Source organism: Acartia tonsa, chromosome 12, assembly GCF_053477335.1.
Source record: "Acartia tonsa isolate MP-2025a chromosome 12, ASM5347733v1, whole genome shotgun sequence".
Lineage (NCBI taxonomy): Eukaryota > Metazoa > Arthropoda > Copepoda > Calanoida > Acartiidae > Acartia > Acartia tonsa.
Window position 1 is genome coordinate 27,715,106 of NC_137271.1, and position 27,632 is coordinate 27,742,737.

Below are 27,632 nucleotides of genomic sequence, written 5' to 3' on the forward strand. Positions count from 1 at the left end.
TGCGCGTCAAAACAATGCTACACTAAGCCTCATTTTTCTTCCCGGAAAGAAGACGGAAAGACGACATTTTTGAAGGGAGACTCTAGGAAATTAATTATGGTCTAGAAGAACAAAAGCTTCCTTGAAAAGAGGTTAAGACAAGCGGGTCAAGGCATACTGTACTTGAGCTTGATAGCTCTAGTGACTATACAAAAGTTTCTCGTCCTTCTCCATAACTACATAGTTCCAAACATTAAGAAACAATGGCTACACACACACAAACATAAAATCCTGGCAAAAAAATGAAATTTATAATTTACTGAGAGAATACTACCTGGAGGCTTTAAATTTTGTGTATTAGGTCTTCATGTAGCAATCCTTTAATTATTAGAGTGGCGTATTTCCTGCAGATTTCCTTTCAGTAATCTCCTCTAAAAACAAATTCTAATAAAGCCAGATAATGTGCATTGGACTGAGATTTAGTTGAGCTTCTTCAAGTAATATCTTTGAAATAGTAATAATGATTACTGAATTAAGCTTTCAACTGAAGATTTGATTTGAAAATTTGATGCTTTTTTCCCTTTACTATGAATACCTCTCTAGGTGTGTAACTTATTAAATTTTCAGAAATCCAATTATTTGGGAAGACATGAAGAAATTGGCTAAGAAGCATAATTTGCCACAAACTGAGATAATGTATGATAAAATATTAACAGTAAGTATTTTCTCTTCACACTATCAAAAATAAACCTAAAATAACAATATCAATTAGTTATATTTAGAAACAAACTTCAGAAATATTTTTAATGAATGGACTATTATATTTTAAGGAAGCAACTTAACTTTGGTTTCAAAATAAAGTACTTTTTTAAGCTCTAAATTTTTGAAAATGCTTTGGGTTAAACTTTATATAAACTATATATGAAAATGCATAAAATAATTAAAATCATTTTTACCTAAAGCTTTGCTTTATAACACAATTATACGAATGGTTAAATACAGAAAATACCAATAACAAAATTAGTTCGGAAAAAAGCACGAAACCTATATGTGTTTTTCAGCTGTTGTTGGGTGGCAACACATTGTAAAATTGACGACCACTCCATTTGCCCACAAAATATCATTATAGACATTTTTCGCATGTTGGTTATACCTTATACCTGGGTTAAATATAAGAGGGTCAGATTTTATTCTATTTTATTTTTCTTTAATAAATGCCGTCATAATAAACATAGTCAAATTAGCCTTACCATACAATTTAATCAAGAAGGGGTTCCAATGCACCTGAAGTGTTTTCTGGTTAAAGCAACTGGCTCACTAATACAAAGAAACACTCTATGCTTTTCATAAAGCTTCTTCTTAGTCATATTTGATCATACCTTTCACGAGGGACACATAATAAGTAGCGCCAAAACAAAACAAACTTTTGTGGTCGTCTTTGCTTCACTCGTCTTACTTGGAATTAGGAATAGGAAATAGTGGCTTGAAAGACCCACATAAAGCTTCACGGACTCGACATCCTTCCTTACATTAAAGATTGTGTTGAAATTTATGATTGGAATAAATTTAAATATGATGATAAAACATCTTGAATTATATATAAAAAAATACAAATATAAAGTATTTTGTTTTATACAAGAATATAACCATTTTAGATTTACCAAGAGATATTATGCTTAGTTATGCATGTACTTGATGCAGGTTAGATTAAATTACTACACCACTTTAAAATTCTAATTCTGGAGCCTTAAATATTTCTAAATAATGTCCTGTTTATTAATGCAACTTCTTTTTATGTTGGTTTTAAAAATCTTACGGGGGGGGGGGGTTTATTTCAACTTAAGTGTTTAGGGTTGAAAAATGCTACCACTTTATTTTAAATCCCTACACCACTAATTGTTACCCCAGGGGATAACATTTACATAGGGGGGAGGGGAAATTACTGCTCTGATTTTTTTTATCCTTCACTAAGCAAAAGATAGTAAAATACTATAAATAATCTTATTTTAGGTTATATTGAAAACTTTCCTTCTTTAGTTGAAGAACAGGTAAACTTTTTTTCTTTTCCCTTAAGCTGTATCTTAGGGGATAATTTCTGTCCCTCTCCACCTAATAATTAGTGTAAATGATAAAGTACAAATGGCAAAAAATGCAGTGTAATTTTGATACAATGAACATTAGTAGTCCAATAATCATCGTTGCCTTTTAAGTTCTCATTAGAACATAGGTTACGCACAATAGTTCTCCAATCTTCCTTGGATTGGGTACGTTTTTGATTTTCTTATCTATCAGCTCACTTTGGAGTCCCTTCCTCCAGGTTGTTCTTGGTCTACCTGATTTTCTCTTTCCTTGGAGATTCCATGTCAAGACTTGATTGGTTAGATCACCATTTCCCTTTAAAGTGTGCCCCAACCATCTCAATTTTCTCTGTTTTATCAGTTTGTTGTCTGACATATTACTACACCCTTAAAGCTAAGTATTTGAGATCTAATTTGGTTAAAAGATCTTGTGGATTTACTTGAAAAGTCTTAATTTGCTCTTTATGGAAATGTTGTTGGAACTCCAGATTTTATTCAAGCTGGCAAAGGCTGTCCTAGATTTGTACAAAGAGAGGGTAAATTTTACTGCAATGTTGAGACAGAATCACGTTGATTGTATAAAATCAGTATTTTTCAGGGAACCCTGTTTATGACAGCAGATCTTGATTGTGTTCCACCCAAGGTAATACAAATAGGAAGATAGACAAACATTTTAAAAAGACAGACTAGATAGCAATCACACAGACAGTCTGATTTACAGGTAAGACATTTTGAAAGCAAGGATGACAACATCCATTAGTGAAGCACAAAGAAATTTAAAAAGCAGACTAAGGGGTTCATATATCAAGAATAAATTTATGAAATAAAATCCCCAAACCTTTTCAATGCTTTTTTGAATCTTTTAAATCTTCACCCAAAAAATAAGTATCTATCTTGACTAGCAGCAATATATTTAAGCCTTCTGGACTAATGGACAGACAGAAAGAAAATTATAGAGTAGCTTGTATACAAATAAAAAAATTATCCAAGTAAAATTTTTTTCTTCAGAAATCAGGAATTTTAACAAGATTTATGCAAAGGAAAGTTATTCAAAAATAATGAAAGGAGAGAGAGTACCTTATCAAGCAAGGAAAACTACATCCTATCTTCTCTTTGAATTAATTGAAAATAAGAGGGATCTGCGAAGTTGTTTTAATTAGCTTGTTTATTACAGGTACTGAGTAGCCCAATAGGTTAGGCACAACAGGTGTTTTTTCTTAAATAAGAATGCTTGATAGACACTTGTGCACCTAAGCCTCCAGCTGCAACTTTGTGATTTTCTTGACACACTCTGTGCAGCTCTGAAAATATAGCTACACATCTGTATGTACCTCTCCCAGCTAGGTTTTTTTTACTATGATATATTCGTTCTCGGAGCAAAAACGTTGTCTGCGTTGTCTGACAAATTTTATCAGATAACGTTTTGGTACAATTGGATGTTGTCCGAGTGAAATTAATTACGTACTGAGTAATTTTTTTAACAAGCTTCGTCACTTGTACAATATGAATGCTTCCGGACCACATGGATTTTTCCATAAAACACGTACAACTATTTGGCCATCAGAAGGCTGACTAGCAATGCTAACATTACATGAACCTCTAAGTGTCTTGTTCATGGGCCAGCTGGAATGCCTCTCGTTGCATGCGGCAGCAACACCCTCTTCTTTCCTAGTCAAGGGTTCCATAGAGGCTGGCATACAGCTGTAAATCCACCTCTGCGCTAATATATGGCTTAAATGTAAGGTATAATCATATCGGTACACCTTATCTCTAGGAATAGACAATCTTTTATATGTCATGTAATTAAGTGTAGGATTTTATTTTTGAACAGTGAAATAATTTGAATACTTATTTAATATTTAAATAGAAGAGTTGATAAGACTCGGGCTTTCCTTTTTCAACAAGCACTAGTTATTGCTAAACTGTAAGTAACATTTTTAAACGAAGTTTTTCTAAAGTAAGGGTAGGTCCGTCCGTAACACATTGCTCTTATCGTTAATTTAGGAATGTTGGAACTGTTTTAATAGTCAAAAATATGGATAAAATTAAGTGCAAATAATATAAAACTTATCCTTCTACAAAAAGCATCAGGATATCTGTGTGCATTGAAAGATTTCGGCAACTGCAGAACCAATATTGTTCTCCTTTACAGTGAAGCTTTTTTTAGGTCCTCGAATGGTTTATAACTATTTTCCCCAAAAAATCTTCCAAGCTAAAAAACCCTCCCCTCAAAAAGTTTTTTTACTCATTTTCAAAACTGAAATTAAAAGTGGGAGGGTAGATTTCCACCCCCTTACAGCCACCCCCTCCCCACCCCCACCCAAAGTGCAATTAGAGGCCTCAAGGTGCGTAGCTGCTAGTTTCAAATAAAAAAGTAAAAATATATTTTAGGGAGAATAAGACACCTCCCGGAACAACGGTAAGAAATTTCTTTAATAAATCGCTTTGCAAGTTTGTATGTCTGTGTACTGGCGCGTGAAAATAATAGAAGGGTGAATTCCTTGACTGATCAAATTCGCAACTTATAACTATGCACTTTTTTTTTGGGGGGGGGGGGGTGTGAGAGGGAGGGTCAAAATTTAACAAAAGGTTTAAAATACAATGCAAGGGTTAGTTGTTAGATTATGTTCTGATCAGTTAAAATAGGACAATGCGTTAGGGCTCTTAACAAAAAGTTAAAGAAAATCTCGATCCTACTTAAATTTTAACATAAATACAATAATATATATATCTATACATTTTTAGAGAGATATCAAGTTGACATTTATGTACAGAATTCCATTAAATCATTTAATGGTAGGCGCTATAACTTATAATCTTTATCTTTTATTGTTACCGTAGTAAAAACAATGACGACTAAATAAATACATAAAAGCTAACTCAACAAATCCGAGAGTAAAAAGAGCATCTTTAAACTTAGGGTACAATGCTTTTAATATTTCGAATCTTCAAGAAGATTGAACAGAAAAATCTGTATTAATTTATTCCAAAATTATTAAAATAGAAAATGCTTCATATTGACATACATTTTAAGACCTAATTATAGACATGATGCGATTAGTGAAAACTAAAAAAATACTCCTACTACTCCAATTAGTAATTATAAAACATGAATATTAAGTAGGAAAACACAAAAATTCATGCATTGACAAACAGTCAAAGTAACTAACAGACTGATGGACCAATTAACTTGTAGACTGGATGCTTTTTGCAAGGGGCATCTTCACAAAAATAAGCATCAGTCTGAAATAGCAGCCGAGGAAATACCATTTCCGTAAGATAGCGTTGTGGATGGACGGACAGAAAAAGATAATTATAGAGGAGATTTGCTACTAATTATGATTGTTGTTTTGTAAGATGAGAATCATGGGTAATGAGAATGCCATAGAGTGCTATTTCGAAGGCCAGGGAGTTAGAAAAGACGGGTTTGTTTTTAATTTAATAGCAAGGTTTCTCTGTGATACAGAATATAGTAGCCGTCAAAAACTTTTATTTGTAAAGTGTGATTCTTAGCTTAACAACCCTTTCAGTTTCCATCTCTTTTCCTCATCTTACCTTTCCTAGCCCTTTTTGATTCCTATCCTCCCCCCCCCCCCCCGGCCCCCTTACACTGAACCTTTGAAAGTGGAAAATTGAAAAACAAAATTTGTTTCTAATCTAAAACTACTTCGTCACTATTGGACGTAAATGTCCTTGTTTGAATAAAAAAATATTAGTAAGTAGATAATCTATAGGCTTGTTAAAATTATGTTTTTTGAATTGATGCTTTGTACAGGCAACTCATACAGCAACTTTGCTGCATACATGATTATTGCAAATTTGTTTCAGAGGTCGTACAGTAAATGAGAAAATAAGAGTAAAAGCATGGTTCAAATTTAATGAAGAAATGATAAAATGGAACTCTAAGGTAAAGGTAGCACTAATGTTATCTATGGACTGTTTTTTATAATTTAAAATAGCGAAGCTTTTATGCAATTAGTGCCGGTCCAAAATTCGCTCAAACGTTGTATAAAACTTTGTATGGTGATTTCTGTACCAGGTATAATTTTAAAGGATTGTAAAACAATAACCCAGTAAAAGTGTCGGACTGATTATGACGTAAAAAAATAATTAGCCAATGAGAGGCCACTATAAATTTTACCATTGGTCAATAATGGCCTCTCATTGGCTAATTTTTTTTTTTGACGTCATAATCAGTCCGACACTATTACTGGGTTCGTAAAATAACTAACAGAAAGTCTGTACGTCCTTTTGAAAAATGTTCATTTGTTATCACACAATTTAAAATGTTTTTTTTTCTTAAAGATTTGTGGCTGTACAGTGGGAGCAATAGAGGGGTGTTGGGAGTAGTCAACACAAACCTTATTTTGCTTCGCTTTTATAGATGTCGTCTTTCTTATTTTTTAAATGCGATTGTTTGGCCAATTCTAATTATTATTAGTCAAATTTTAATTTGTGTTGCCTTGACTTTAGCAAAATGTTCAATACACAATAAAAATCGTTATCATTGAATTTTAAATGTTTACAGTACAAAAGAATATAGATATAAGGATGACAATATACACAAGGCAAAGCTCCAAATTCAGACGTAAAACTAAAATCTATATTTCTAGAGTATCAAAACTTGATAAGCAAAATGTAAATCTATAAGCCTAAACAAAACTATCTGTAACATTCAATTATAGATATTTTTCTCTTATAACATTGTACGTTGTTGTCACAGAAATTATTATTTCAAAAGTTAGTTAAATGGGATATATCATATCAAATTTGGGTATTATCCTCTTAGAAATTTTTTTTCTTCAATTTTTTTCAATTTTGTAACCCCCCCTCCCCCCCCCCCCCCCGACAGCGAACTATGAACTCTGGCCGCAGCGCTCGGCTCCCTAGCCTGCCTAGCCGCAGCGCTCGTCCCACTTGCCTGCCTAGCCGCAGCGCTCGGCTCCCTAGCCTAAAACCTAACCTAACCTAAAATAGTTGTTCGTTGGTAGTCGGTTATTTAAAAAGGTAAAAACAACAGTTACGAACCCTAATGAAAGAAAAGTTCGCTTTAAAAAACTCTTATCTTATTTCAGATTCAAGAGCTACAGCACGAAATGCGAATGAACGTTTGATCAAAAGATGTTATTTTTATATATAATTCCTTAAATATGTGTGGTATAATTATTAATAAATCAATTAAGATACTTTCTTTGCAAAATAACCCTTCACACCTTTTAGTAATACTTGATAATACTAAGGGCGTAGCCGATATTTTTGATGAATAAATGTTTGTTTTGTGTTTTTTTATTGAATTTCTTTAGAATACATTCTAATAAAAGAACGATGAATTTTTTCGTTGATATAAGTCTAAGTTAACCTTATCCTAAGAAATCCATCTATCCATAGCTGGCATATTATATATTTACACTATATGAGAGAAGACATCTCTTACAGGATATAATTTACCAAGCTTTATCATAAAAAATGCGACTATTTATAGCTGACTAAATATTCGACTGAAATGAAAAAATAACTGACTTTTTAACTGTATACTTTCTAACATACAATATTGCCGGATGGTTTCTCCACTGTTTTCCCAATAGCTGATATTCTTTAATATCAAAAGTGTGTCAGTTATTGTTTGCCTGTTTGATCTGCTCCGGGAACGAAGTCTGATTTGCTTAGCTTTCAGGGAGTAAGGGAGGGGACAATGGGCAATTAATTCAATTTAAGAGTTTTTGAAGAAAGGCCATGAAAACCAGAATAATCCCGAAAATATGGTGGAAATTGTAAAGTGATTGTTGATTAAATCTAGAAAACCATAAACTAAGAAAAAAGTTCCAAGAAAAAAAGCAATCATTTGAAAATAAGATTACAAGTATTACAGACTGACATAACCATTCTGTAATTAATTACTAGAAATATCTCCCTGGAACTCTTCAGATGAAAGGGAAAGAGAAAAGAGATTTGGGGGCAAGTGATGTGAACACGGAAAAAAGGGGCAGGCAGGCGTGTAGCTGGATGGGCAAGTATATGACCCGCACGCCTTCCTGCCCCTTTTTATCCTGTTTATTTCCCCCACCTCCCTTCTCCATTTTCCTTCCTTTCTCATCTACTTTTAAAAAGGAGGTGGGGATGAAGAGAGTAAAATATAGTATGGGAGGGGGGCCGTGTATTTATATTTGAACTACTCTCTGTCTGCAAAACTATATATATTCAAAACTAACATAACGAGTAACGGCATTTCTTGCGCAAGTCCCCAAACTCAGTCAGAAACTTCTAAATTCTTGCACATTCCCTTTAAGCCAGTCCCCAAAGTCTGAGACTCCCAAAGATTGAATATTTGATCCATTGTCCCCTCCCTTACTCCCTGTTAGCTTTACTTTAATGTTTATTTATAATTTAGTACAAAATAAGTACAAAAAGTTAAATGATTATATACATATTATGAGCATTAAAATATCTATTTTAAATTCAATAAATACATTTTTATATAAAATAAATAATATTCCTACAGTTTTTAAAAAGTTTCTGTGGACAATTTCAATACCGGTTTGATTCTGGAAAAGAATCTGATCTATGGCCTTGAAGTGAGGGAATACCTATCTCAGTATATTTTTAAATACTTTTTTTCTGACTAAAATCTTCTTGGTCCTAGAACCAATGGATCAGGAACTGGGGTTTGGTACTGAAAAAAATAAAGAGCATAAAATCACTTTCAGCGTTTGTTTTTATATTTTTTGGTAATTACTGTAACAGTTAGGCATAATTTAGAAAGCAAAGGCAAGTAAAAGTATTGAATAAAATTTTTTATATTCATCAGAAACATGTTCAAAGATTTTTGTACTGATTTTGAAACGAAATTTATTTTAGGTTAAAATTGCTGTCACTATATGTTTTTTAAACCTTACTTTATAAAGTGCCGAGTCAAGCACAGAACCTTCCCTCCCTATATTTTGGGGTATGAATTAAAAATAAGAATTATAGTAGTTTATCTTAGGTCAGATAAAAGTTGGTTTGTATTAGGTACTTAGTAATCACTCAGGTTTAGAGCATCGCAGGTATAAACCCATAATGTTTAGGGCTCTCAGTGGAGTTAGGCATACGAACCTCCACTCCTTATTTTCTATTTATTTAAACAAGATAAATAGGGTTGATATTCAGTGCTAGATAGGCAATTGAGGAAAAACACATTTAAATTTTTACCTTATTACAATGATTATTATTTTTGTCTCCTGTCCAGAAATCCCAAACCACAAGGTTGGCTAAACCGTCACCAGACATCACACAAAATCTTTAAAAACCGAAAATTTAAATAAAGCTTTCGAGGGCAGCTCAGCAGGGGTTTTATCTAAATAAATTTTTGTTTATGTTGTCTCTCTGTTCCAGCATGTTAATAAAAAATTGATTTACTCATCTGCTAAACAAGGATCAAACTTTTCCTTTTTAAAATTGATGTTTAAATGTTGCAATATTTAGGAGAGAAGAAGAAGATCAATTAAAGGGGGAGTGAAGTGTAAGTAAAAGGGAAATATAAGATATAAAAGTTTAGCTTAACTATTTTGCTTAATACTTTTACTCCAGTCAGAATAATAACAAAACATTGTTATAAAAATTAAATGTCAACTCAATACTTCCAAGACCAACAGTGTCAATACAAAGATTACCTGTCCATATAAACTGATGAAATGGATGTTGACATCGGATGTTTCAATAATACTCGACTTTCCTGAACAAAGTATACTTAAATTTAATCTCATTATGGAATCAAATTTCTGCAGCCCTTTCCAGGATATTGCTTTATTTTTTTTATGGGTAGTTGTAGAACACTCCTCTTTTTTCAATTTCTGTTTTTAAAAAAAATAAGGAGAGCATTTTTTATGGGGGCGATTTTTCTCGGAATGGTGGAAGTCCCCTCCTCCAAAATAGTGTTTAACCTTCCAAGGACCTATAAGAAACTATATTGTAAAGGAGACAGACAGGCACAGATTATGTTTCTATATTATATGGATAATCTTAAAACTTAAGGTTTAAAGAAGTCAGTCAGGTTAATTATTATTCGTACCTATTAGCTAAAACTGAGAAAAAGGAATAGTACATATTTACTAAATCTATGTTTTATGGAAATGGATTATTTATTATTATTTAAAAAATTAGTTTTAAGTAAATTTTCGTTTTAAAAAGTTGAGTCCTTTGCGCAAGTGTATTTGAAAATTTAACTTTTAAATGTTAATGCTTTAAGTTGAAACAATTGAATTAATCAACAACTCTATATTACATCACAGTCCTCTCCACAAGCATGAACAAGATAAGGGGAAAAATATTGTATATATGACTAATACAATTACTTCATATCTGACCCAAACTATAGCATACCTAGTGGATTTAAAACCATGTGGCTTAACAGACAATGTCTTGCCAAGAAGTCTTGTTTGTGGCTAATTAAAAGTTGTAACAGCCTATGAGCAAAGACATTTCTCCTGTTTCTGCAATATATTTATTGACATTGGCAATAGAGGTAGCCTAGGATATACTTTCTAATTCATCCAATAGGAAAACAATGGAGATACAACTCGACTATATTATTGATTAGAAAGTGTACAGATTTTGGTGACAAAAAAGGTTATTTTCCATTTCATGAGTCAGTTATGGACTATAGAGAAACATTTGTTAAGGATAAAATTTCTCCGTTTGTTCAAAGTGAATCTGAGCTCTTTATAGGGCCTATAAAAGAAGGGATAAATCAAAAAACTTTTGGCCGAAATATCCCGAATGACGTCATATAATTATAATGGACTATTCTAATGTGATAAAATTTGGGATACTTCGGCCAAAAATTTAGATAGTAATATGTGAAAGTTTTTTTAGTAAAATGCATTTTTATATGAAGTGCACCTTTATGTGAAGATCACCTTTGGGTGAAAGATTTTTATGTGAAGTTTTTACTTAACCTTTTTGTGAAATGTATACTTACTTATATGAAGTGTACCTTTATGTCCAATGTACCTTTATATCAAACGTACTTCATACCAAATGTACCTTTATGTGTACCTTTAAGCAAAATGTACCTTTATTTTAAATGTATCTCTATGTCAAATGTACCTTTATGTCAAGTGTACCTTTATATGAAGTGTACATTTATGTAAAATGTAACTTTATGCCAAGTGTACATTTATGTGAAACATTTTTACGTGAAGTGTACCTTTAAGTGAAATGAGTTTATGTCAAACAATACTTTATGTGAAATGTTTTATGTAAAATGAATTTATGTGAAGTGATTTTATGTCAAATATTACTGATTCCTTTATTAATGCAGATATGGCAGACATGGTTCGCCTTATATTAATGCCTAGGGATTTATTTTACTTACTTGATTATCCGTGTCTTGCTGTTTCAGAAAATTCGGCCACAGGGAAATATTTTATAATACCTTAATAATAACTTCTTTTTGCTCTTGAGCTGGTTCTGTCTCTTGAATGTCATCATCCATGAAAAATGGCGCCAACTCAGGAATATGCCAAACTCTAAGCTCCCCAAACCTTCCTCCGGAGACTATTCTTGTTTTGTCCAAGTCAAGACACCAAACTTTACCTATAAAAAGTTTATTCAAAAGAATAGAAGGACAAAAGTTAATCTTGCATACACCTAAATTGCATTATTTCGTAAGTACGAAATATCAACTTGATTAGAAATTTTAAAACTTCTATCAAATGTTATCTACGATATCAATGACCTTTTTTAATCAGTGAAAATAAATGTACTAATTAAAAGTTTTTAGACAAAAAACCTTAGAAACAAATTATTATGTTTTACCTTTATGGCCTTCTAGAATGAAAATACAGTCACCTGTCTTCAAATTCCATACTCTTATTTTACTTAATATAGAAATTAACAATTTATTAGCTAATAATTAATGATAAACAAACAAATTTGCAATTATATATGTATGTTATCAAAATATTGTATTAACTATAAAATAAATCATGTACATTGAGGTTCTCAATATATTGTTTAAGATTTTTAGCTCTGACTTATTTTAGCTCTAGAACTCTCTATTTTTAGTTTATGAAGAACTTTAACTATTTAAACAATTGTGTATAATTCAATAAGATTATAGGAATGAAATGCGTTGGACAAATGTTATTTAAAAATAAAATTGACAAATTCATGTAGTGTGGAAATTTTTATCTTTACATAGAAATCATCATGTTAAATTTATGAACATTTTCAGATGAATTAAAATTGTTGTATTAAATACCTCTCTATAATCAATTATAAAGGTATTCTATAGTAGTCTAAATCCTATAATATAAAGTGGCAAGGTTAATTTTGTCTTAAGCTAATGATCTAAAAAATTGCTCATATTTTTACATAACTATTATTAATACTTTTTGTTCTTTATCTCTTAATTATTTACTAGAAAAAAGTACATTTTAGAGTTAAAAGAGTTATAATAACAAAATAAGTCGACAAGTAAGATTTCAAAAAGTTTATCTAAAACATTTTCTCCTAAACAATTATATGATTACTTAGCTTGCAAATTTATAACATTTTTGGCACAGTTTTAAATTCTAGATCTAGATTTTAATAAAATAGTTTTTCTGTAAGTTTTATTCGAACTCAAAAATGATTGTTCAAATAATTGTTTATTTTTCTTTGAGCATAGGTGACCATTTCATCAAGATGAAGAAGCCAGTAAAGAGGCAGCACATACACAGCTATGCTTATGGATATGTTTATTATGTTAGATACTACTGGCCCAGCAATCTAAAAAATATAAAGGTTTTTAGTAATTTACATAGAATTTTTTTTAAGTTCCCTGATCTGGATCTTTAAATCATTTCAATGGTGCGCCAAATCGGGGTGAGCCAACTTTCCACCAATGAGAGCACAGCATATTACGAAATGCCGCGCTGTGATTAACTGAAATTCAGCGCCCCGATTTGGCGCACCATTGAAATGATTTAAAGATCCAGCTCTGAATTTTTCATTTTCTTTTTTTATCTTTCTTATATTTCCTAACTGCTTACAAACATAAATTGAAAAAAATACAAAAAGGTCATTTTAAATTATTACAGCATTAAAAGCTTCCCCTCCCCCCCCCCCCCCATCAAAACAAAAATATCATGGTATGTTACCTCAATCCATACCTGTAACCAGATGAGGGTGGATATCACCGAGATAACAGCAATAGTTAGACTCATATTTAGATCATTTGATTTAGTAGTTCCTAGATTATTTACTTGAGTTGGTTTTATAACAATAACTGATGGTTTCATGTGTACTACATTTTTGTTTGGTGGACTTTCTACATTTCCTAGAGCTAATGGAGTATTTGTAGACTGAGATGCTACAAAAATTAATCCAGTTTCAGATGAACTTTTTAATCTATCTTGCAGATTTGATGTGGATGGAGAATAGGTATTAGAATATTGTTTTGCAACTTTATTCTTTGTAAATACTTCAGAATCAATACCTATCCTTCTTGGATGGAACATTTTTTGATTGTTAGTAACAAAATCTCTTTTATTTTGATACAAGTGGCTAGAATATTTTCTTTGTAAAGCTTTTAGCTGTTCTACTGGTAACTCTTCAAGATTTAATATTTCTTCTTGTGAGCTATTAATACTTTCATCTTCACTCTTTTCAATGAACTTAATTTGTTGATCTTGTGGTGAATTGGAGGTTGTTCTGTCAGAAGATTCCCTAATTTCAGATTGATGAGCTGCTTTGTTTGGCAATTGATGAATTGAAGCTTTAGAAACATCAATAGGTGAACTTAGTGCATGTTTTATTGATTCATCTATCTCATTGCTGAATTGTGGTGTTGATCTTTTGGATAACACATCAAGACTATAATGTGACACTTTATTAGGTTTCAATTGTTTCATTGTATGAATTTTACAATTATTATATGGTTTCTTTCTTAAAAAATTTAATATAATTGCAATTTGTGGGACAGCACAAAATGTACAATTCATCACAAAAAGCTTGGGTGCCCATTTAATTTTATCTTTGGGTACTAATATTTTATTTCCATATACCAGTCTATCCCACTTAGTTTTAGAACAATAAGTTCCACTCACCCAAATCATTATTAATAGTTCTAAAATACTTGTCACCATGAAAATGATAAAAATAACCAAAAATAAATGTTCATGATTCAAACTTAAATAGTTCATTGGAAATATATATAAATAAGCTTGCAGACAAAGTATGAAAAATAAAAGAAGAACTATGAATTGCAGCATAATCTCTGCACGTAAGACACAACATGTCAGGTTTGGATAGCTGGCAAAGTATGGCTCGATAAGCTTTGGAAACTCTACAATTATGACAGCAATAGTGTACCAGATCAGGAACACTATTCCAAGTATCATTAGCAATCTCATGCAGTAGGTTAGAGATGTTTGTCTGACAACTGGAACTGATTTGTAAAAGTCATGGATAAGTTTTAAAGCAAAAGAGCTTACTATGAAAGAAATGATATGTAAAATTATTCTTAGTGGTCTTGGTATAAAATAGATTTCCTTTATAACAACTATTACTGAAAGTCCACCTTGGATAAGTAATTTATGATCTTTTAACATCTGATTGTATTTTATCATAAAATGTAGTTAGAACCTAATTTATTTTATTACTAATGGAAAATAAGTGTACATTGTTCTCTCTGTCCATTTCTCTTAATTTCTAGGAACAGAATTGATTTTTGATTATTTATAATTTGTTGTTTTCTGGCGGCTACGACCCTAGAGGCCTAGCTCTAGAGACAAGTTAAAGAGAAATCTGGTTAATCTAGTTTGGGAGCAGAAGTTGTTTTAGACACTTTGATCATTTGTTTAATGTTTTAGAACTTTTGTCAGCCATGACCGCATTTTTATAATTAATATAAACCAACCTATTGCAATCCTAAAAATGTTTCTATAACTTACACAAAGTGCATGTTAAAAAATGTTTTACCCATCAGAATCACCAGAAACCAAGAGGGATTTTTTCAACTTCACAGTATTTACCTCCCCTTTATGACCTTCCAAACTGAAAAAAACATGGTTTGTGTACAATACTTTACTGTAGTTACCATAAACAAAGAAAATATAACAATATACAATTTATTATTTTTATTTGCTAGCAAAGTTAAAGTTGTTCAATTGAAATTACATTTTAAAATTTGACATTTTGAAATGACCTTTAGGTCATAGACGTCCAAGGGGGGGGGGGGGTAATGGGGTGATTACCCTCCCAAAATATTTTTTCATTTTAACCCTTCCCTAGGGGTGCCGTAGGCACCCCCAAGCATTTAGGAGGGAGTATTTACCCCCCTAAACAATTTTGGCGGGGTAAATACCCCCCCAAATAAAAATCTGTAACAAAAAAATTTTTTGCTGGTATTCTCACAATAAAGTACTCTCAGTACAATGTAAATTTAAACTGAATGAAAAACTGTATTCAGTTACAGGCAACCTAACTTTCTGCTAAAAATCTAAAAATTATTGAAGCTGGAGGCTTAAAATTTTAAGTATTGGGTCTACTTGTGGCAGTCTTTCAGCAGTTAGAGCGGTGTATTTCTTGCAGGCTTCCTTTAAGAAACTAATATTTAATCTCACCTTTTAACAATTGACATTTCTTGGATATTCCAAACTGAAATGAATATTAATAATAATAATATAATATAATAATATTATATATGTACATTTTTTAAATCTAGATTAGAAAATGGAAATATATACCTATATGTAAATCTTAATTTATTTCTTACTCATATTTTTCATGATACACTTAAATAATAAACAGCTAAGATTAATCACTATCATTCAAGCCAATACGTTTAATTATATGACTTTAGTTAGATTGTTTTTACCTTGTAGTACAAATGTACTTTCAACATGAACAACAAGTTTATCTCCTGTTGGGTCAAGAAACATGGCATCTGCCCACTCCCAGGGACCTTGAATCTGATTAAAACAAGAAAAACAAGAATGATTATGAAAGACTTATTGGATTACTTATGTCCATATCTCCATGCACAGAGGATAGAGAATTCTGAAACAACAGCTTGCTCTGACTAACTGTAAAGAATTAAGATGGTAAGGTAGTGAATAACTCAAACACAGTGCTTTTTATAATTAATAAAATGTAATATCATGATAAAAATATAACTATAATAAGACTTATAAAAAATTAATGTGTAAAACAACCTTTTTCTGAAGAGTACATTCAAATTTTTCAGGAGTTTCCTTAAAATAAAATCAAAATATTAACCCAAACTAGTAAAAAAAGTAAAAATTTTGGCAGGTCGCAGGTCGCAGGTTTCATAACATTTTCACAGTAGCGTTTCTCCTATTTCTAGCCACTGCACTACGGGGGGGCAATCACCTGCGGGGCAATCACCTAACCTAACTTAACCATACATAACCTACAATAACCTTTCAAAAGCTAATATGAAAATACGACGAAACCTGCAACTTCGTTTCCTTTACATGACCCAAAATTTTACCTTGAAAGTAAGAAAACAGACAGTGCAGTCATAGCTGGCAGAAATAAAACTTGAATCTGAGACTTTGATACTCCAAACTAAAAGTATTATGAGTTTTTACCTTCTATATTTTCAGAATTGTCTTCATTTTAAGTAGTAACTTTTTGTCTTTTTTACCATAATGTTGTATTATACTTATTACAGGGATTCATATCCACCCCTTTATTTTGCTAGGAAGTTGTAAACACCCATCTGTTTTTGACAATGATCCCTTCCCCCCCCCCCCTCCCTACAAAAATGGTTGGCGTAATAAATGTAATTTTTACCCTCAGATATTGGCAGGTATAGAAAATAAAATTTGTGTCCTTTAACTTTTTTGCCTACATAAAGTAAAGTCTTCCCTTTACTATTTAAAATTTTCAAAGAGCGCGCAGTGATATGTCTGACATCAAACTGACAATAAAAAAGAGAAAATGGAGATGATTGGTCCACACCCTAAGAAAAGGACATGATTATTTAACCAATCAAGCAAATCCCAAGGAAAGAGAAAACCAGGTAGACCAAAAACAATCTGGAGGACTGAACTCCTATGTGAACTGAAAGATAAAAAAATCACATCTCTTAGACATGCCTCAAGCTGTGCCAAATCCAAAGAAGATTGAAGAACTAATGTGCGTAAAACTAAACGAAAATTATGATGACACATTCATACAAACTTACATTGAGAAGAAGAATCAATTATTCTTACCTATATATGAATGATGATCTAATATTTTTAGAAGTTTGCCATGTTTTCTACTCCAAACCCGAACCATACCATCATCTCCCCCACTTAATATTGTACACCTGAAAAAGACATAATACATTCTCATCGTTATTTTTGTTAAGGAAGCAAATTAATCAGTCAATATTTTTTTTTGGAATTTTTGAATATCTCTTAGTCTTACAATACAAAGATATAAAAAATGCTGGTATCAATAAGTTTTCATGGGACTACTTCAATGAAAAAATTTTCAAATAATTTATGAAGAATTACCTAGCAAATTGAACAGTATAAATGCCTTCTTTATGACCAAGTAATGTGTGGTCTTTTACTTGTTTATGTCTGTCCCAAATCTCTATCTATATATTAAATAAAGAAATTTTAGTCAATGAAGAAAAAAATAAAAATAAATTTTTAAAAAAAGATCACGTCAAATAATCATCATTGTCACCAAAGATGCATTTTTTTGATAAAATATATTCAAGAATTTTCAATTAAGAAGAAATTAAAATTACAAAGGGATTAAATGTAGATTAGTCAGAGCGTTGGTACTGATTACTATGAATGGTTAATTATATGATATTACTACCTAAGTCAATAACGATGAATCTCTCATAAACACCTTAAGCTGGTACCCTATTGTATCTAATTGTTGGTTATTTGTTACCTTACCACTACTGCCTAGGCCAATAGCAATGCTTTTTTCATCAACATCTAAAGCTGTAATGGTACATACACTTCTTGGCTTCTCACACTAAAATAGTTATAAGTCACTGTGGGTTAGAATTGAATCAAGACAAAAGTAAGTGCCGAGCCCTGGGACCTATGTATGGTGAAAATAGACATAAAACCATGATGATTCCAGGTAAAACCAAAATATTTCAGCGGGGGCTTTTTGAGAAAATTAGATTTGAAAATTTCAAGTTCAATTTTCACCCCCTAGGAGTTGTCGCGTAACCATGACAAGAAAAGCAAATATTATTTATTTTAAATTTTGAACAACTTTGCTTTTATGAAGTCCTTCTGAAAACCTCTCTATATATGATTTATTTTAGGCTGAATTTTCGTGACCTTTGCAAAGCAAGTGATAAAATTGGCCATTTATTAACTCCCTTCAGGAGTGGTTTTATGAAGAACTTTATAAAAGCAAACTTGTTCAAAATTTAAAATAAATAATCTTTGCTTTTCTTGTTATGATTGTGCGGCAACTCCTAGGGGGTGAAATTTTAACTTGAAATTTTCAAATCTAATTTTCTCAAAAAGCCCCCGCTGAAATATTTTGGTTTTACCTGGAATCATCATGGTTTCATGTCTATTTTCACCATACATAGGTCCCAGGGCTCGGCACTTACTTTTGTCTTGATTCAATTCTTGCCCACAGTGAAGTAGAAATTTTAAATATGCTCTAATGAAAAATTTGGTTATAAAGTTATAAAACTGGCTGTAAATTGTTATCTTTTTGACAATTCCAAACATAGACGTCCAAGGGGGGGGGGGTAATGGGGCGATTACCCCCCCCATTTAAAATTTACCCCTACCCTAGGGGTGCCGTAGGCACCCCCAACCATTTAGGAGGGGGTATTTACCCCCCAAAACAATTTTAGGGGGGTAAATAATCCCCCCAAAATAGAAAATCTCTAACAAAAAAAATTTTTAATACTAAATTTTTGATAAAATTTAAATTACCTCCCCAAAAATTTTACCTCGGGGGTAAATTTTGGGGGGAGTAAAAAAATTTTACCCCTGCCAACAGATTTCAGGGGGGGTAATTACCCCCCCCCCCAAGCAAATTTTACCCCCGGGGTAAAAATTTTTTTGGGGGGGGGGTAAAAAAAATTTGCGCCGCGCTTCGCCCCTGATTCCAAAAAGCTAATTCTTGTATATATGCAGAACTACTTTTATAAAATTTACATATAGCCTACATTAATAATCAACTTATTGATGAAATAAGCAGATGCTCATTAGCTCATATTTTATACAACAAAAAAAGTTTTATTACCTTACCATAAAAAAATCTACATTTTTTCGAGATAGGGTATTTAGCCTACCGATCAATATCTCTTAACACAGATGAAAACTGTCCTGACACTTAACATACAAGTTAAGTTTCACTTTTATGTTATCAAATAAAATAATCTTTATCAGCTGATAAACCTGACCTGAATTTCTGAAACAGTTGGTTCACCGTGTTCCCACCATTTTGTGAGGTAACTCAATTCTCCATGGATGATCAGTTGATTAACTAGATCAAACCAGTTTTTGCTAACCAGCTGTACACTCTGAAGGTCTCTGGAGTTTAGCTGTAAGATTATAAGCTCTAACACATGGTTCAGACCAAGACTAAAAAGATATTTAAATTTTTAATGATTAGAATTACTTAAAAACATATTTTGGTAATCCTTTCAATACACAAGTTTACCTCTAAATCATTAATAGATTTGCAGTTTACCACATAAATTTTCCTCAAATTCACCTATATCTAATAATTTCGGAAACCTTATCACATCAATTAATCATCATCTACTAGAGAGCTAAGTCTTTGTATAATGTAAAATAAAGGTTGAAGGTCTGAGTCCCCCCCCCCCCCCCCTCCACTTCCCAAAGGGAATGTGGTAATACGGCAACAGACGGACGGGTAGTTTACAGAGTTGCTACGCAGTGGCTTATCATGTCAAGCCTTCTGCACTAATCCTATTATATCACCATTCACCTCATGACCGCAGATGACCCCGTTGCGCAGCGGTCAAACTGGACTGGCTAAATAGGGGAGGGGCACGGACACTTCGCAACCCCGCGCCCCTCAGGCAACTATACAACCGGGAGATGGTGCCTTCCCTTTTACCACAGCTACCCCCACAGACTGTCTACCGCCGCGGGCTACGCCCTTGTCTCCCACACCCCCTTCTAACCTAACCTATTGTTATAATCTATTTGTATATATATATAGTAACCACCCATTGTAAATGTATTCAGTTAAATATATAATTTCTGTATGAGTAAATCCTGCTAGTTTGTTTTGGTAGAATACTTCAAGGCTAGGGCTCGTTGGATTCGAACTCGCAACCGGTGAGCTGAAACGCTTCGGCTTACCACATCTTGGTGTCAGCGTGTTTCAATCGAGCCCTACAGAAACTAGCCAATTCTACCTCTGATTGGACCCTTTTGCAAGTAAGGGGACAGTCAGCTGCCAACTGAGAAGCCAACTGACCCGCGAGACGGCCTTTTTAGGTCGATTTTCCATCATTTTGAACGCATTATGTAGGCCTCTGGCCTACAGCAAGCAGATTTAGCCTGCTAAAAGCGCCAGTTTACGGCGTTTTTCCGTACCGTGTGGGAGTAGCGCTAGGTGCGCAGCCACGGTAATCGGATAATTTAGCTCAGACGGCTACAGAACTGAGTCTAGATTGGCAAGTGTAGCTGGGACAAGCCCCAGGACACCCAGGCCAAATCTACGAGACGGACAGCTAAGTGCTGGTCTCCCTGAAAAGGCAATGTGTGGCTGCAAAGCTTCAGCACACAAGTAAGGCCTACCACTGCAACGGATAGCAGAATTTGAGCCAAAGGCACGGCAGGACGGGACATTCCCTGCCGTTGCCTCCCAGGATTCGAACCCGAGGCGCTGCAGGAAGGGCCATTCCCTGCCGCCATCTTTCGGGATTCGAACCAGCGGCGCTGCAGGACGGGACATTCCCTGCCGCCGCCATCCACTTGACCCTTGCAGGACGGACATTCCCTGCTGCCGGTGCTTCCAGAATCACACCTAGAGCTCCTAGTGATAACTACACATAAGTGTGTATAAATGTCAACCAAGTGATAAAAAGAAATATAAAATTGTTGACCCAGTGATAATTGATAAGCTCTAGTGATTCGAAGCTACAGTATAAGCCACCACCAGCGGTCTGCACACACCATGGTAAGCGACACTACCATAGCTGCGGTTCGGCCACCGCCGAAGTTTCTGCCGACCCCAGCCGAACAGGAGGCCCCCTTGTCTCAAGGGCAGGACCTCCACTTCCCCTGCCACATCAGGGTGAGGTTCCCTACTCCTGACCCTGCCCAGCACGTACAGGTTGATGCCATGGTAGATTCTGGCAACCGTGTACCAGGGTCTGCCGTCATTTCTGAGCACCTCATGCACGCAATGGGCGTGCAGCGAATGTTGGTTCCAGACAACACCCAAATCCTGACTGCTAATGAGGAAGGGCAACCCCTTCAGGTAATTGGAAAATTATATGAATTATATATGGCAGTCTCACACACTCTTATACTCCATCTGTACCACGTGACTGTGGTACGGAATCTCTCACACCCTCTGAACCTAGGAGGGTACTTTCTCAAGGAGTTCGGAACTAGGCTCTGTTTCGACATGCAACCCCCCTGCTTGTGGGTGCGTGGGGAGTTTATCTCACTCCGTGGCGTCCCCATAGACCGGGAGACAGCCGAGAGAGAGTTGAGTTACGAGGGGCCTCTGCCAGGACCACTGCCAGAGCAGCCGCGTGTAGTCGAGAAAGGCACGCACTGGGTGGATGCTGCGCTGAACGCCCACAGGGGGACCAACCTGCTAGCCATGGGGTTGCCCCCAGTACCCAAGGTGCCTCTGGAGAACCTGCCAACGACGTTTCCCGAGATTTCCAGCCCTCCAGAGCCTATCTTCTCCGCCGACACCTTCATCAACGGCCAGCCGTGTCCACCTGGCCCCCTCTACCTGGGGCCCCCAGCAATCCAACCGGCCGGGCCCAGGCCCGTCAAGTCGCGGTCTGATGCACTCGGAGCCACGCCCAGCCCCCAGGAATCAGCCTCTCCCGGCGCCGTGCCCGTCAAGTTGTGGCCGGACGCCCCCGGAGCCACGCATGGCTCCGATGCCTCAGCCTCTCCCGGCGCCGAGCCCGTCAAGTCGCGGCCGAACGCCCACGGAGCCAAGGCTGGCCCCGACACCCCGGCCTCTCCCAGCGCCGAGCCCGTCAAATCGTGGCCGAGCGCCCTCGGAGCCACGCATAGCTCCGACACCTCAGCCCCTCCCGGCGCCGAGCCCGTCAAATCGCGGCCGGTGGCTCCCGGACCTGAAGCTGACCCCGTGCCAACCACCCCAACTCCGTACGGCCAAGAGGGTGGTCTTGCCTGGCCGCGGTGTCATGGCTGTCCCTGTTGAGCTAGTGGGACACCGTACCAAGGATGCCATCCAACTATCTGCCCCAGAACAGAGGTTTGGGGAGTATCTTGTCATCCCAGAAGGCCTGTATGCGCACAGGCCTGGCTCCGCCAGCGTGTTCCGAGTGCTGGTGGTAAATGAGGGGGAGATGCCTCTCCTGCTGAGCGCCGGCCTCCCCGTGGCTGGGGAGCTGGTAAAGCCCGACATTCTGGAGGTTTCCGACAAGCCTCCCCCTCGTATCCATTCGTTCCAAGAGCCTTTGAGCCCCCAGATATGCAGCAGCTGTGGGCAGCCCTTGAGATGGAGGAGAACGAATTTCTGCGCAAAGACCCCCTGCTCAAGAAGGAGGTCTGGACCATGTTGTCAGAGTACAGAGATGTCTTCTCAAACTCTACCCCCGGCTGCACTGATGTAGTAGAGTTACAGCTGCGCCTCAAGCCAGGGACCCAGCCGATCCGCCAGAGATTTAGGGATCTGAACCCGCGGCAGGAGGCTGAGCTGGAAAAGCAACTGGACACCTGGCTGCAAGAGGGAGTCATAGAGCCTTCAGACTCCGCCTGGAGCAGCCCCCTGGTGCCCATCAAGAAGAAGGATGGGAGCACCCGCTGGGCCGTCGACTACAGGGCCCTCAACAAGTGTCTTGAGCTGGACAGCTACCCCTTGCCCAGGATCCAGCAGCTGGTAGAACGAGCTGGGGGACACCGCGTCTACAGTGCCTTAGATGCAGTGGCTGCGTACTACACCATCCGAGTGTCCGAGGACAGCCGGCCCTGCACCGCCTTCACCACCCCCAGAGGCTTGTACCAATGGAAAAGGATGCCCTTTGGCCTAGCTACAGCACCATCTGTCTACTCCAGATTTATTGCAGGGGTCCTGAACCCATTAGGCACGGCCAACCTCCAGTCATATCTTGATGACGTCCTGACCTTTCACCAAGACACCTGGGCCCACCTGGCTAGGCTTCGGGAAGTCTTGGAAGCCCACCGCAGGGGAGGAATCCGCCTCAAGCCAGCCAAGACCAAGCTGTTTCGAGCCAAGGTAGACTATCTGGGCCACACCCTCAGCCGTGAGGGGATAGCCATGCAAGAGGATTATATTGACCGCATCCTTGACTGGCCGGCCCCCATCACCCCCAAGGACCTGCTGGCGCTCCTGGGGTTCTTTGGCTACTACCGCTTGTTCATCCCCGAGTATGCTGACCTCACCTACGAGATGAATCGGCAGAAAACGGCCAAGACACTGACCTGGACGGCCGAGATGGAAGCCCAGCTGGTACAGCTCAAGGACAAGTTTCGCCAAGCCCCCATCCGAGCGCCACCCAGGTTTGACTTACCAGCCGTGTTCCAGCTCACCACAGACTTCAGCAGCCGCGCCATCTCTGCCATACTCAGCCAATGCCAGGACGGCAAGGAGAGGCTCATTGCCGCCGTGGGGCGCAAGACAACCGACCCCGAAACTCGCTACCCGTCCTGGAAGGGAGAGATGGCCGCCATCATGTATGGAATTCGGAAATTTCACGGCATCTTGTCCTACCGTAGTTTCCAGATCAACACTGATCCCTCAGCCTTGCTACAGATGAAGTCGCTGAACACATCCACAGGGATGGTGGCCCGCTGGCAGGAGGAGCTAGCGGCCCTAGATTTCACTGTCTGCCATCGTCCTGGCACCCAGAATACCAATGCTGACGCCCTCAGCCGCCGGGAAGACGATAATATGCCGACGGCCACCGCCGAAGAATTAGCAGAACAGGCTGAATACCTTCACACCCTTTGCCAGCTAGGGGAGCCCACAGCTGGCAGACCCTCTGCAGCACGGCTGGACCCGGCCCGAGTCTTAGAAGCACAGACACAGGATCCCCTCCTGCTCCGTGTCCGCCAGTGGGTGGCCGACGGAAAGGCCCCAACTAAGGCTGAGCTGCGAGGCAAGGACAGGGACGAGCAGCAGTATGCCAGCCGCTTCGCAGCCCTGGGACTCGATGAGCATGGCTGCCTCACCACCACCGACCAGACCCTGACAGGGGAGAGGACAAGATACCTGCTGCCTTCGGCCCTCCAGCAGGACGCGTTTTTCCTGGCCCATGGGACCCCCATGGCTGGGCACTTTGGGATGGACGCCACTATTGCCCGCGTCGCCATGCATTTCTGGTGGCCCAACCTGTCCCGTGACGTCCGCCTGATGGTTCAGACTTGCCCTGAGTGTGTACAGAAGGTCACCAAGGAGAGGCTGAAGTTAGGAATACACGTGCCCTCCCGCCAGGGGTATCCACAGCAAGTCCTGTTTATTGACCTGGTGGGGCCCCTACCAGAGACGCCAGCCGGGAACCGCTACATCCTCACCTGTCAGGATGGGTTCAGCCAGTTTGTCAGCCTCTACGCCATCCCCAACAAGCACACTCTCACGGTGGCTGAAACCCTACTGCACCGCCACCTGGCCACGTTCGGATGTCCCCTGAAGATCCACTCCGACAATGGGATGGAATTCACTGGCCAGGTATTCAAGGAACTGGCCTCCAAGCTTGAGATTGGCCTGACACATCCACCGCCCTACAACCCGCAGTCCAACCGGGTGGAGAGGTTCCATCGGACGCTCAACACAGGCATGCGGCTGTTCCTGGACAGAGACGACAACAACTGGGAGCCACACTTGCCTGCCATTGCCTTCGCCTACAATACCAAAGCCTGCAGATCCACGGGCGTGACCCCTTTCCTGGCCTACTTTGGGAGAGAGGCCGAGCTTCCGGTGGACATGGTACTCCGGCTGCCAGACACTGAATATGCCTCAGTCCCAGCCAACGTCCAAGCCCTCCTGCAACGATACCATGCCATGTACGAAATCCAGCATCGAGAGGAGGGAACCATCCGAAGGAGCGCGGCCGCCTACGAAGGCACGGCCAAGTACGAAGTTGGAGACCTGGTCTGGTATCTGGCCCCCCGCCTGGTGCCAGGGAAGTCAGCCGAGATTACCAAGAGGTGGACTGGCCCTTGGAAGGTAGTGAGACAAGCCACGGACGTCCATTACGTCATCAAACCTGCCTCTCCAACAGCCAAGATCTCGGAAATCACCGCGCATGTAGGCCGACTGCGCAAATACACCGGAGATGTAACTGCCCAGCAGATTCCAACAGACATCCAAGGCAACCTGGACGGCGACGAGGACGCCACTGAGCTGCCAGCCGGAGCTGCGGCGCTGCCAGCTAGTGACCCAGGACAATTTCCAGTGTACCAGCCGGCAGCCGCCGCCCCACAGCCTAGCGGCCAGGATCGTGACCCGGTAGAAGAGAACCTGCAGCACCAACCCAACGAACCACCGCTGCCGCCGCCAGCCCCAGAACCGCCTAGGGATGCAGTCTGGAACCCTGATGCTGACATGGAGCCCTTGCCTGCCAGCAGCGAGCCTACAGGAGGAGAAGCGGCCACTGAGATGGAAGTGGCGGCCCCAGAGGGTGAAGCTGAAGCGATGTGTCCCCTACTGATGACAGCCGTCCCCATCCGAGTGGGAGCTAAGAGGCCGAGCAACCTGGACCAGGCAGGCGCCCCCATGGAATTCTACGCGCCTTCCTCCATCGTTGTTCCCCCCCTTGGGAGCCTCTAGAGTGAGCCTAGGCCTCCGTGTTCAGTTACCAGCCGAGACAGAGCTAGTCCTGCAAACAAGGCCAAACTTCCAACGACGGGGCCTGGCTGTCGCCAACCCGCGGCTGGAAGCCAACCGGGAGTTGACAATGCTGATATCCAACCACAGCCAGACCGAGCAGCGAGTGTCCCGCGGAGCCTGTATAGCCAGAGCTGTCCTGCACCGAGCTGTGCCCCAGGAAGATGTTGTCGTTTGCAGACAGAGGCTGCCGTATCCCCAGGTTCAAGGCCTGGTGGCTCGGGAGCCCCGCAGCCCTTGAAGGGGAGGTTGTGGTAATACGGCAACAGACGGACGGGTAGTTTACAGAGTTGCTACGCAGTGGCTTATCATGTCAAGCCTTCTGCACTAATCCTATTATATCACCATTCACCTCATGACCGCAGATGACCCCGTTGCGCAGCGGTCAAACTGGACTGGCTAAATAGGGGAGGGGCACGGACACTTCGCAACCCCGCGCCCCTCAGGCAGCTATACAACCGGGAGATGGTGCCTTCCCTTTTACCACAGCTACCCCCACAGACTGTCTACCGCCGCGGGCTACGCCCTTGTCTCCCACACCCCCTTCAAACCTAACCTATTGTTATAATCTATTTGTATATATATATAGTAACCACCCATTGTAAATGTATTCAGTTAAATATATAATTTCTGTATGAGTAAATCCTGCTAGTTTGTTTTGGTAGAATACTTCAAGGCTAGGGCTCGTTGGATTCGAACTCGCAACCGGTGAGCTGAAACGCTTCGGCTTACCACAGGAACATAAGGGATAGGACGCCCAAATAAATCTCTAAGAAATTTATACCTGGATAGTTCAGACAAAAGATCAAATCTTTCATTAATATTAGCAAAACCCATTTTATGTTTTATTATGAACTTCTATGTAAAACTTTTTAAATACAAGAAATAAAATAGGTGCTTTCACACAAAGGGCTGTTCAGCAATGATAACCCTTAGTTTTAAATTAAGGAGAGGGTAGTTTTTTTTATAATTCATATTCCATGGTATTTGGATGCTTGGCTACTGCTGGGGCATATATCTGCGGTGCCCTAACCCTGCGGGGCATCCTATCTAACCTAGCCTAAGCTACGAATAAACAAATAAAGTCTTACCTACCCCCATATGAAAATATTAAAATATGGGCAAGGGGTTATCTTACTGACCAAGGTACTTTGTGTGAAAGCGCATATTAGTCTTTATATAGAAGCAATTATAACATTACTTTTAAGGAAACAATTAGAAAACATCATAAAAAATGTTCGGATGGACAAAGTAAGTCAAAATGTAATGATTCAAAATTTATAAAATCACAAATTAGTGTACAAAGTTGCAGAAAACTTAATACACGAAAAATGAGAAAGCTCATTTATGTTTATGTTTATCATACATATGTACATTTCACTAAAAGATATAGAATATACGTGGATATCATGACAAGGGAAAAAATGTCGTCCATTTTAATTCCTAATATGGACATCATTTATCCTGATCAGTTTGTTCATCTAGTAGGAGGGGAGAGATGGGGTAAAGGGGATCTTTAATTTAGCCAGCTACAATTTTCACTTCATTAGAGTACATAAT

The 27,632-nt window shown here is 38.4% G+C and overlaps 3 protein-coding genes across 3 annotated transcripts in view; 1 reads left to right on the forward strand and 2 right to left on the reverse strand.

The window, feature by feature from the left end:
* The window catches only part of LOC145333457 (uncharacterized), a 202,496-nt gene extending 195,158 nt beyond the window's left edge, over nucleotides 1–7,338 (forward strand). Inside the window, exons 11-21 of the mRNA XM_080178607.1 lie at nucleotides 607–694; nucleotides 1,635–1,680; nucleotides 1,990–2,027; nucleotides 2,656–2,700; nucleotides 3,066–3,095; nucleotides 3,923–3,981; nucleotides 4,449–4,476; nucleotides 4,803–4,853; nucleotides 5,415–5,482; nucleotides 5,886–5,964; nucleotides 7,133–7,338. Coding sequence (XP_080034733.1) covers nucleotides 607–694; nucleotides 1,635–1,680; nucleotides 1,990–2,027; nucleotides 2,656–2,700; nucleotides 3,066–3,095; nucleotides 3,923–3,981; nucleotides 4,449–4,476; nucleotides 4,803–4,853; nucleotides 5,415–5,482; nucleotides 5,886–5,964; nucleotides 7,133–7,171 — 571 coding nt within the window. The 3' untranslated portion in view covers nucleotides 7,172–7,338. The remainder of the gene's footprint in view (nucleotides 1–606; nucleotides 695–1,634; nucleotides 1,681–1,989; nucleotides 2,028–2,655; nucleotides 2,701–3,065; nucleotides 3,096–3,922; nucleotides 3,982–4,448; nucleotides 4,477–4,802; nucleotides 4,854–5,414; nucleotides 5,483–5,885; nucleotides 5,965–7,132) is intronic.
* Nucleotides 7,339–8,417: 1,079 nt separating this feature from the next.
* On the reverse strand, nucleotides 8,418–27,364 carry LOC145333458 (uncharacterized). The gene is made up of 15 exons (XM_080178608.1): nucleotides 26,857–27,364; nucleotides 19,435–19,615; nucleotides 17,943–18,029; nucleotides 17,549–17,634; nucleotides 17,261–17,358; nucleotides 16,534–16,610; nucleotides 16,235–16,273; nucleotides 15,898–15,991; nucleotides 15,644–15,677; nucleotides 15,000–15,074; nucleotides 11,853–11,914; nucleotides 11,470–11,630; nucleotides 9,707–9,768; nucleotides 9,246–9,333; nucleotides 8,418–8,727 (listed from the first exon to the last, which is right to left on the reverse strand). The coding sequence occupies exons 1-15, from the start codon at nucleotides 26,907–26,909 to the stop codon at nucleotides 8,677–8,679; spliced, it is 1,248 nt and encodes a 415-aa protein (XP_080034734.1). The 5' UTR covers nucleotides 26,910–27,364; the 3' UTR covers nucleotides 8,418–8,676.
* LOC145333456 (uncharacterized) lies at nucleotides 11,925–14,989 on the reverse strand. Its single transcript, XM_080178606.1, has 2 exons — nucleotides 13,190–14,989; nucleotides 11,925–12,806 (listed from the first exon to the last, which is right to left on the reverse strand). Exons 1-2 carry the CDS (start codon nucleotides 14,645–14,647, stop codon nucleotides 12,660–12,662), a joined length of 1,605 nt encoding a protein of 534 aa, XP_080034732.1. The 5' UTR covers nucleotides 14,648–14,989; the 3' UTR covers nucleotides 11,925–12,659.
* Nucleotides 27,365–27,632: the final 268 nt, after the last annotated feature.

Bases quoted from the DNA above. Each gene is read 5' to 3' on its own strand.
- LOC145333456 (XM_080178606.1), bottom strand. From the start codon at position 14,647: ATGATAAAATACAATCAGATGTTAAAAGATCATAAATTACTTATCCAA. The intron at 12,807-13,189 runs GTATGGATTGAG...TATATTTTTTAG, and splicing joins CCACCCTCATCTGGTTACAG to ATTGCTGGGCCAGTAGTATC.
- LOC145333458 (XM_080178608.1), bottom strand. From the start codon at position 26,909: ATGGGTTTTGCTAATATTAATGAAAGATTTGATCTTTTGTCTGAACTA. The intron at 19,616-26,856 runs GTATAAATTTCT...ATATCTTTTTAG, and splicing joins CTTTTGTCTGAACTATCCAG to TCTTGGTCTGAACCATGTGT. The intron at 9,334-9,706 runs GTAATCTTTGTA...CGGTTTTTAAAG, and splicing joins TCATCAGTTTATATGGACAG to ATTTTGTGTGATGTCTGGTG.